An 11,552-nucleotide genomic window follows, 5' to 3' on the forward strand; every position below is an offset into this window, starting at 1 on the left:
TGAGCCTGCAGTGCTGGTCTAGTTCCTTATTGGCCACAATTTTGTTCTTTGGCTCTTAAAAAATCCCAAAACAGCAGCTACAATTATATATACAGTATAGAAAAAAAAAACACCTGGTATAGCCACTAACTCATTGTGTGACCCTGAGCAAGTAACTTAACCTCCTTGTGCTCCGTCTTTCGGGTGAGACGTAGTTGTAAGTGACTCTGCAGCTGATGTATAGTTCACACACCCTAGTCTCTGTAAGTCGCCTTGGATAAAGGCGTCTGCTAAATAAACACAAATCCAAGTGATTGGTTCCAGCTAATTAGATTCAAGAGTGTTATTTTTCGTTACAAAAAAATTATATATTTTTTTAAAGAAACCTAACATCTTAAATTTATTATTGTTTTTATATTAAAACATTTTGAACTTAAGAATTTACAGAAATGTATTTAGGCACCAAAGTAAATACTAAAGCTGAATTGCATAAGAATATTTTCCCTTTTTCTTAAACAAAATTCACATGTATAATCTAATTTTCCTTAAAAAAATGCCAAAATTAATGAAGGTGAGTTAGAGGATAAACACTTGTATTAGTGCTCATTATTTAATTCACACAATTAGTGTGATACCACAAGTCTTTAATCTACAGAAATTTCTAGACTAACTTAGTATTGTGTTTTAATATCCTCTAGTAGGGTTTCCCAATCCTGGTCCTCAGGGACCCCTGTGTCTGCTGGTTTTCATTTACTTAAAAACTTTAATTGAACTAATAATGTGCTAAATTAGACCTTTATTTGATTCCAGCTTTTAAACAGTTGGTGATTTCATGCTGACTATACCATTTTAGAAGTAACTTAAAATCGTCAACTGTTTAAAAGCATAAAACAATTAAGGTCTTTTCAATTCACAACCCAGTGCATTCTGGTAAGCGAAGTCCTGCTTCTCTTCAAGGAAAAAATAGTACCTGAGACAGGTAAAACGTACCAGAATGCCTTGGGTTGTGAGTTGAAAAGCCTGAACTGTCCCAGTGAACGTGAAGCCATATGGTCACCCTATTTATCAGTGTCTTCTAGTGTAAAAGAAGCATTACTCACAACAATAAATTAGTTTAACAGGGTGGTGCCTGTGTATTTATTCATCAAAACAAAAGGTTGACAAACAACTGCACCCAGTTTCTGGTTTATATGCTTGCCCGCTTAATCACAGGGAGCTGTCCTTCATTCTATTAGAGCCAGGTGATTCCGCTCCAATTCCAGGGCCCAGTGCATTTTGGGGAATGTAGTCCTGTACCCTGCTTTACGCAATGACTACATTCCTTTTTCCTCCCCTACTCTCTCTCTCTCTCTCTCTCTCTCTCTCTCTCTCTCTCTCTCTCTCTCTCTCTCTCTATATATATATATATATATATATACTATATTGAGGGCAAAAGCACTTTCAGAACTTCAGAAAGCAGTGGTTCCAGGTTGAGCATGTTTGAATTTAAATGAAAAATTCCAGGTCATTACACAATTTTTAAGGATAGGTCCTGTTTGAGCAGTGGGTGCAGGTATAAACGCACTTCATCTGTTTCTGGATAAGATCTAATAATGTGGTTAATGAATAATGGAGGTTTGTTCAAACACTAGTAAAGTAAATATAAGGCCCAGCTTGAAAATGTAATTCTACAAAACCACAGTGATTATAACAATGCAAAGTCCAGAAGCAGTTGGTTGTTTTTCTAGTCTCAAAATAAATCGCGATCCATTTTTAATCACTTGACAGTCCTAATATATATATATATATATATATATATATATATATATATATATATATATATATATATATATATATATATATACACCCTTGAGAATGCCTTTGAAAGTTTCAATTTCTATACGTCACTGCTAACAGATGACTATCAGGAGCTAGTGGTTACATCCATATCTCCTTTGTACCACCAGGCACTGGTGCTATTTAACTTCCTTGTTCTTGTTGCAGGAGGAACAGTGGGTGGTGGCGACTCAGGAGCTGCACAACTTAATACTGAATCTCCCTACAACAGCAGGTACAGTTTTGTATAATAGTTTTATACAATTCCATGCAACTTCTGTTAGTGTTTGACTAATAGTCTTGAGAAAAGCTGAATATATAAATGATGTGAATCCTTAACCACCAGTAATGCCAGTGAGAATTCATTTTTAAAAGCTATTGACACAGATTCTTTTGATTAGGCCTCTAAATAGCATTTCAATAGGACAGTATACATTATACAGTACAGCTATGACCAAATGTTTTGCATCACCCTATAGGATGAACTAATTGTGCTTCTTTTAACATATTGAATTACATACCACTTTGCAGTTTTCCACATACTTAACAAAAAAAATGTGCCATTTCAAAATCTAACATGAAACACTGCACTATTATTATGGCTTCCAGTAGACTTTTGTAATATCATTTTGTAGTTTCTTTGATTAAAGGATGTGTGTAGGGAATTGAAGTAGGGAATAGGGAATGGAATGCTTGAACTGGATAATGGGATAGAGTGGGGTCGGTCAACATAGTTTGGAAACAAACTTCACATCGCCCCCGAGGGGGATTAGAAAGGAGTAAAGCTATGGGTGGCAGTGAGCTTTACTTTCCTGAGAGTCTGGCACTGAATAAAGAGGAAAGGGGGCTCAAGAGTGCCAGAGAAGCCTTTCACTTTCCATTTCAACATGGGAGATGGCAGGACGCAACACAAATGCTCTTGGGTTTGCACATTACCTTCTACCTATACAGAAAATAAATTATTTTCACCATTGTGTCGGTTAATGCTTGTTCCATTCCTAATATAGTTAATAATATTTATACTTTATCAGTTCCTAATGCATTCATTATGATATACTGTACATTAGCCCAGTATATCATCTTTTATGAGCAAAGATTATGTTTAAGCAAATTATCAGAACAGCAATGATGAATAGACTGCGAAGAGAAAAAATAATAAACTTCATTCTGTATTATGTGATTTAGCAGAAAACAGAAAGAAATGGATGTCCCAAAGCAGCTTGTCAAATTCACAAGCGACGGACTTGCCATCGATGAAGAAGTTGCAAAGTACCTATCAACTTTGACAGGTGTGACTGAGGTAATATCAGTTTTTGGTAAGCACAGGACTGGAAAGTCGTACCTCTTATCTCGCTTCTTTGGGGATAGGAATGGATTTAAAGTTGAACACGGCTATAAAGCATGTACCAAAGGGATCTGGGTGTGGGCAAGACCCCATCCTTCCCGTCCAGACACCAATCTCCTGCTGCTGGACACTGAGGGGACAGATGACGTTGAAGGTGGAGTCCTTCAAGATAAACAGATATTTGTACTGACTTCACTTCTCTCCAGCAGTCTGATCTACAATACAATGAAATCCTTAAGCAGAAGTGACACCAGAGATATCATGTATCCTTATCAATTGATTCAACTCCTTGGTATAAGTGTTTTTATTATTATTATTTATTTAGAGTGACCAATTATTTTACCTCAGATTTTCTCTTCAACTTAGAAAATGCTACTCAAGGTTTAAATAGTTAGATTGACAGATATTTTTATGGGACGGAGTGGGGGAGGAGCCCTAGCTCTTGCCTTCGAACCACACTAAAGGTTACAATTAGGTATAGGATATTGCTAACAAAAACCCACTTAAACTAATGCACAGGTGTAAATTAAGGCCATTGTTCCAAAAAGCCAAAAACTGTCCATTAATTAAGTCATATATTCTCTCACAATATAACAATCTGTTGGCCTCTCATTTTATCCTCCATCCTCTCATTAAAAAAATTCCCTTGACTTCAAGCCCAGTGAACTTCTGCAGGCAGTGAGAGAAATAACAGTAGACAGGAACCAAGAAGGCAGTGGTGGTTCTCTCCGAGATTATCTTCCAAACCATTTCTGTTTCGTGATTCGAGATTGCCAGTTTGAAGATTGTGAAAAAGAGGAATTTCTGAAACATGTGCTGATTTCCATGGACGGATGTTTAAAAGAAAATATTAAGGCAGCTTTTACTAATATGGAAGTCCAACTTTTACCAACACCAAGGAGGTAAGGTTATTACAGTTCTCAATTGAAATTCTCTGACAGATCCTGCATAAGACGGTTTTTCTTTTAGTAACTGTAGCAGGAAAGCGTCAAGAATGAGACTCAGAGACAGAAAGCTGCAGTTTAAGAACATATGCACACTTTTAATAAACAAACAAACAAGGCACAGGAGCCAAAGTAAAAAGCTGAAACAAAGCAATACTCAATTATAGTCAGGAGGTCCCCGGTTCAAATCACACCTCAGCCACTGACTCATTGTGTGACTCTGAGCAAGTCACTTAACGTCCTTGTGCTCCGTCTTTCGGGTGAGATGTAGTTGTAAGTGACTCTGCAGCTGATGCGCAGTTCACACACCCTAGTCTCTGTAAGTCGCCTTGGATAAAGGCATCTGCTAAATAAACAAATAATAATAATTAATCATTCAATTAAGGCCCCAGTCACATTCACACCTGTATTCGGGCAGGGATGATTTTAACAACTCCCTGCCAACCCTATATTCACAACACACACACACTATTTACATTTAGGGCTTTCACCCTGCCACAGTAATACATTCTGATACGTGAGAAAAGATACTGAGAAACATGCTTCCTGACCTGCGGAATGAATCAAAACTGTGTCGACAGTGTCATTACAAAATGTGGTGCTCGCCTGGGCTTCTGGGTGGATCAGGTTTACTTGGGATTGGCAGCAAGGCTGACATTATTCTCTAAATAATAACAAGGCTAGCAAGCTCCCCTCACACAGAGCCCAGCGATGGGCTTTCTACCCTTTTCAACTATAATTTTATATAGACATACGATAAATGTCAGTTTCGTTATTAACTCATCATGTCTAGAAAGAGGTTGCACATATATGTCTGGTTTTTGCATTGGAATTTTTTTTTTTTGGTTCGATTAAATAATGATTAACTGACCATCTATTTTAGAGCCCTGCCAGAATTGAAGCCTGAAGACTTAGATAAAAAGTTCCGGAATGCTCTGTCTGAGTTAATCACCTGTGTTTGTGATAAACTCTCCACTCCAAAGACAGTTGGCATGGAAAAGACACACTGCACGCCTGGAGGTAAAACTTTTTTGTGATTTATCATTGTGTGATAATATATTCTGACCCATACATTACTACATACTATGATCAGTATTTTAACATGCTTTTGTGTTTAGACACAGATGTAAACATGAATTTGATCCAGGAAAAACTAGATCCATTATATTGGATTATCAATAGCACAAACTTTTCAAGCAAGCATCAGTGAATAACCAACTGTACACAGTTTTATGGATTGCAGACACTAATGTCTAAAATATATTTTTCTATGAAGGGATTGTAGACTTGGCACGGTCCTACGTCCGAATGCTGAACAATAATGAAAGTGTGTGTCTAAGAGAGGCTGCCAAAGATATGACTGAAACCCAACTAAACCATGCATTCAGAGAAGCCTGGGATCAGTTTCAGAGTTGCGTGCAGACAGCCACCATCGATCAACTACCCATGGAAACTGAACTGGAGGAAATCCATTCACAGGCCCAGCAATGTGCAGTGAAGACATATGAAAAATACACCAACTTTTTCATTGACATGCAGAAAACTCTGGATAAGAAATCTGAACTTTTGGTATGTTAAAAAATGATACAAACATATATAAAATGCAAGCATAACCCTGTAGCTACAGTAAACTATCAGTACTGTATAGCTTTGCATTCACCTTTTTTTTGGAGCGGGCATTTCTAGGTTGTATCATCTATTGTAAATGTTTAAGCATATTTAATAATGATAATATTTTACCTTAACTCTCCAGCTTTTGGAAAGTGGAGTAGGGAAAGCTTACATCTGGGTTTTGATGAAAAGATGGTCTATTCCTCAAAATGAAGTTTGAACTGTTAACATGATTAGTGGCAGCCATGGAACAAGTTTGTAAAAGTTAGACATCCATTTTGGATAGCTTCAGTATAGCATCTATATATTTTAACTGCTGATTTTATCTTAGGTACTAATTGAAAACAATAGAGAGGTTCTCCTGAAAATGAATTGTGAAAAATCTGAACTGAAGTGCAGGAAAGAGTTTTACATGCTCAAGAAAAAACACATTGGACCTCTCACGGACTATACTGGCAAAGAGGCATTTGAAAAAATGAGGAGTCAGGTCAACCAGCTGATAGAAGAATATGAACAGCTTTCAGGTGAAAAACATTCCACTGAACTAAACAGTAGCTATCTTATTATTGCTGAATGTGGTACCAGTCACATGAAAGTTACCATTGCAAAAGACCTCTCTGCATGTGACTTCAGTTAAGGTCTGCAAGGCGTTAGCCAAGTGTGTCTCACATGCAGAGAGATCAGGAGAGCACATTTATAACAGTATTCTTCAGTAAGTCAAAGACAAAAAAGTAGACTGAAATTAATTTAAAAAAATGATTGTAGAGAAAAGCATCAACAGTATTTAGTCTGTATTGACTGAGCGTTGTTTCTCACCACTCTCCCTGTCAGATATGTTGATCATAATGGTTCAGTTATTTTTAAAATGTTCAGAATGGTACTTGTGCTGTTTTCATTTTGAATTAGATGCTCATAGGTTACAATAGGGAGGACTTACAATACTTAAAATCTCTTGTATTTGGAGATGGAATGAATATCTGTTAATTTTAGGAATCACTCCCAGATAATCAATGTGGTTTTGGATAATCAGAGATTAGAAACCTAAAATGTCTGTCATTGTAGGTATGGGACCTGCAAAAGAGAATACATTCTCTAAACTCTGTGAGACTGAATTAGTGGATTTGTTGACATTTGCTTTTCAGGTAAGTACCAAGTCACTCGGGTTAACATTTAAACAGTTCAACAGTTTTAGGACTGTTGAGTGTTTAATAGATGGAGGGCAAATATTTTTTTGGCCAATGGTTTTTACCCTGGCACCAGTCCCTAGGCAATGACATAGCCTGGATTTGAACATGCAATCTCCTGGCTATAGGGCGCTTCATGCACTCCACACGGAACACCTTTACTGGATGTGCTACCCGGGAGCCCCAGGCAAATATGTTTTTAATGCACAACCATAGACCCTAATCCATTTCAGGAAGTAACAGTCAGAGATGCAGATGACTGAGATTCTTGCAGGTTTGTGCAGCTGAGCATTCGTCACGATCAACTGCATGATATCACATGCAGCTGAAGCAAGGTGGCTGCACAGATCTTGCAACTGACTGTGTAGCTTTGAAAGAGCTGAGAAAGCTGAGCTCTGGCTGCTAACTAAAGAGATGATGCAGTAATTACGATTTACCTGCCGATCTTAACAATAGTAACCAGCAACTCAAATACTGCCATCTAGACAGTGGAGGAGAATGAGAACTATTTCTTATAATGATTGATGGTACTGTACTTTAAATTTTCTTTGCATGCTAACATTATATATGTTTTCTGACAGGCAACAATTAATTTCATTGAACAACAGTATGCAGAAAGGAAGGCAAGAATACAAGATTTTGTCGGAAATCTTAAGAACATTGCAGATATCATGGATAAACTTCAAATGCACTCCACCATAGCAAACGTAGCAGGAAGTTCTGCTGCTGTAGTTGGAAGTGTTCTAACCATTACAGGGCTGGCACTGCTTCCCTTTACGTTTGGAGCCTCTGCTATACTGACTGGTGTAGGGGTTGGAGTTGGTGTGGCTGGGGGGGTTACCACTGTCACCGCAGACATATGCAGGTTTGTTAAAAACAAAAATTTGAACAGTGATGTAAAGGAAGCGCATGAAAAAAGTATGCAGGACTTAAACTATATTGCAGAACTCTTGCAATATGTATGTGACCAACTTTCACAGCAGAAGGAAGCAAGTGATAGTAACTGGATGAATAATGTATTCAGGCTCTTTGCCTTAGGTAATTTTGTAGGAGTGCTTGATGACGTTTTAGCTGTAGGCGTTAGAATAGCTGCTAACGTTGCCAGAGTAGCAGGTATAGTGCTGGCTGCACTTACGATAGTGCTGGATGCATATGCTATTATTAAGAAGTCTATTGAAATCCATAAGGGATGTAAAACTGAAAGAGCAAAAGAGATCCGTGATCTGGCTCAAAGTATAGAGAAAGAACTAACAAAAGTAGAGGGCTTTATCGCACAAATGAAAAAACAAAAAAAAGACATCAAATGAAACCTCTCTAGTGATTCACAGACAGCCCAACTCTCTTTGAACTTCCTGGACTCTCCTTGATCCGCATAACACCCTTCCTCCTCCCGAAAATTATAAAAACCTCACGGAAATATGAGGATAACTGTACTCTTCCCTATCTCTTTGACATGACTGTATTTACACACACATTAAACAGGGTGCTTTATTTCAATAGCGCAGAGTTAATGGTTGGTTTCAATGAGTTTCATCCAAATATCTTAGTAATAAATGTACACAATATCAGTGTTTACTTTTGGTTGATACTTCTGTGGGGTGTTTTTTTTGGGGGGGGGGCAGAATCCCTTTAAAAAAAAAAAAAACACTCTAGGCTGAAATTGAGATCTAGATAATCAATTCAGAAATAACTTAAAATAAAAAAAGGAATCAGCATTAACACATGTCAAAAGTTTCTTAGATTCAGTAGCGCCGGGTCCCTGTGAAGATCTCCCTGAAATCAATCAATGAAATCAATCTCGTAAACTTGGGCTGTCTGGATTCATTCAGAGTTGAAATAACACACAATTAAGATATAGGCTTCACCTGCTGATATAATTAATAGAATTGTCCCTTGCCCTATACATTAGGTCTATTCAAGAGGCATTGAGACAGGATGCTAGAAGAGTATCCTGTATGCTTTGTGCAGCATGAAGATTACTTTGAAATGTTTTTCAATGCATCATACATCTTGATCATATTCAATCTGCACTGCTTTCCTTTTAGCTTTGCTTGAATTTAGTGACACATTTTTATACATTTTATTTACACTTATTATTTTAAATCATGGATTGATTTGCATATATCGATGTTTTTGTTTATCTTCTGGGCTAAGTTTCTGTGAACAATTTCTAAAGGGTAGAGATAGTGTCGGACGTTTAGGATTTCAACAGAGACTAGCTGCATTTTATTTTTTATTGTTATTTCTATTCCAATATATTTCTTCATTGTACGATTAAAGTGTTTCATGCTGTATTTTGTTGTCATTAACAATTCGTGGTGGTTTTAATATAAATTCTCTAAACACAAAATCAAGCTTCAATTGCTTTCTTTTGTAGGCCAATATAGAGCTACTAGCAAATTAACATAAAAATAAATAATTGTGTTTAGATTGAAATAGAGCAAATATGTTACCAAAAATATTTTATTCAGCCCTCTCAGATGTCTGTATTGTTTTTGTTAATCAATAATCTACTTTTTTTAATCTGATCAATTTATTTTAATATTTAAAGAGCATGATATGACATTATTATTATTTTTGCATAACATTCATTGTTTGCTTGCAATTATGTTTGATATCAATAAAATAATGGTAAGCTTGCCCTTGGCCTGATTTTTTTCACAATATGTTTCTTTTTCATTTGGTGCTGGTAATGGATATTTACGCACAACTAGTGCCACCTGGTGGACAAGTATATACTACATCAATGTACCTTTTCTTTTTCAGTCCAAAGCACTGTTTCTATCAGCACCAGTTACCAAGCAACCATGTTAAAGCTATGGACAGCTGAACTGTACAGTGGAAGGCTTGTTCCTGTTCTGTCTCAACTGTAAAAACAAAACTATAGTTGAACTGCTCATATCCATTGTAAAAGTGTGCCCTGGTAAAAGCACAGAATATGCAAGAATGATCAAGCATGGTAAAAATAGTGATAAAGGTAAATGCAATGTATAACCATGCAAATGGATACCTGAAACAGTTGCTATAGCTAGTTTTATTTATTCAATGTATTAAAATGTTCACACAAGAGCACAGTTACATGGTAATAGCTGGTTTCTCGGTTCGACGATGGTCACTGTATTACAAGATCATGAAAAACGAAGGTCTGTGGTGCTTTCTTTGAATAATGTATATGCCTTAGGCAGGGAGCATTAAGCACATACATCAGGGCTAATGGATATTTATAAGGTATTTCACATATGATGGTGGTAATCCACCAGAATTACATCATAATAAACTTTACTAACAGCTGCCATGGACTGCCACTTTATCCAGTTGGTCAATTCCGAGATGATCAAGCATACTGTAAATCAAATGTATTGTAGGTATTTAAAACCACATACACTGCAAAATCCTTCATTAGAAAAAAAAGTTAAAACCAAGTATTTTTCAACTTAATGTAAGAAACATTATCTGCCAATGGGGCAAGATAATTATCTTAATAAGATATAAAAATAATTAAATTAATAAATTAAGCTTATCTTGAAAAACAATAACCAACTTTAAAATCGTAATCTACAATTTATCTAAGTAAGATTTTTAAAAACAAGAAAATTAAGCTTATTATGCAAACTGCAGTGAAATGAAGATTTAAACAAAATAAAAAAAATAAATAAAAAAGATTTTATATTTGGCCTACAATACAAATCATTTTCTGGGCTGCCTTTATTACTATACATATATATATATATATATATATATATATATATATATATATATATATATATATATATATATATATATATATACACACACACAGCATATTTAAATACTCATCTAGAATGATATTTATAACAAGGCTATCGTAAATTTGGTAATTCAAAATTAGATTTATTAAGACAAGCATTCACACACTTCAAATATAATATCAATTTAATTAACCAAATGCTAAAGCATATATATATAAAAAAAGTTGTGTAATTAGTACTGGCATAGCCAGCAACCAAAATATTTTTTTCACTGTTTGCAAGAAATGCTGTTATACACAAATGCTAAATTCAAAAGGTTACTAATCCCAGGGGTAAAAGGTTTGACTTACAAAAATAGTCGAGGAAGCAGAATCTTATTTAATTTAGAACAAAGAAATACCGTAGCAAACTTGATGTTGAGAATTAGAGAAAGTGAACTCTAGTCACTACTGCAAGCACTACACATAGACCTACAGAGACCGTCCCTGGTCATTTCAATAGAAAATGCACCTCTAGACTCTCATCCAGAGAGTCTTCCCGATGAAATGGAGTCGGGTTGTGTTGTTGTGAACATATGTCTTTAGTTTTGACTCGGGGATCAGATCTTGTATTGTCACATCCTGGAAGTGTGGAACATTGATCGTTTTCAAATCACACGCCAGCCACTTTTCATCGACACATTTATACAAGAGCACAGTGAGCTGGTGTTCATGGTTTGTGTCACTGAGGTTGCACTCTCTAACTTTGCATGATAATATAGGGAGACCGGATGGCTTGCTTTTAGACTGATAACAATCATTTCGATGCAATGTAATGGTCCATGTTGAACGTAATTGAAAAAGTTTGGTGGAAAACTCGATGGTAGTGCTTGGCATGCAGCTGTAATTCTGAATATTGCGTGCACATCCAAAGTCTTTGAATGTATAAAGTCTCATACTAAACAGAG

The 11,552-nt window shown here is 36.1% G+C and overlaps 1 protein-coding gene across 1 annotated transcript; it reads left to right on the forward strand.

The window, feature by feature from the left end:
• The first annotated feature begins 1,937 nt into the window (after window positions 1-1,937).
• Window positions 1,938-9,518, forward strand: LOC117433932 (guanylate-binding protein 5-like). The gene is made up of 8 exons (XM_059009361.1): window positions 1,938-2,029; window positions 2,983-3,402; window positions 3,802-4,041; window positions 4,967-5,103; window positions 5,360-5,652; window positions 6,026-6,218; window positions 6,757-6,836; window positions 7,460-9,518. The coding sequence occupies exons 2-8, from the start codon at window positions 2,996-2,998 to the stop codon at window positions 8,183-8,185; spliced, it is 2,076 nt and encodes a 691-aa protein (XP_058865344.1). The 5' UTR covers window positions 1,938-2,029; window positions 2,983-2,995; the 3' UTR covers window positions 8,186-9,518.
• Window positions 9,519-11,552: the final 2,034 nt, after the last annotated feature.

Source organism: Acipenser ruthenus, chromosome 38, assembly GCF_902713425.1.
Source record: "Acipenser ruthenus chromosome 38, fAciRut3.2 maternal haplotype, whole genome shotgun sequence".
Classification (NCBI taxonomy): Eukaryota; Metazoa; Chordata; class Actinopteri; order Acipenseriformes; family Acipenseridae; genus Acipenser; species Acipenser ruthenus.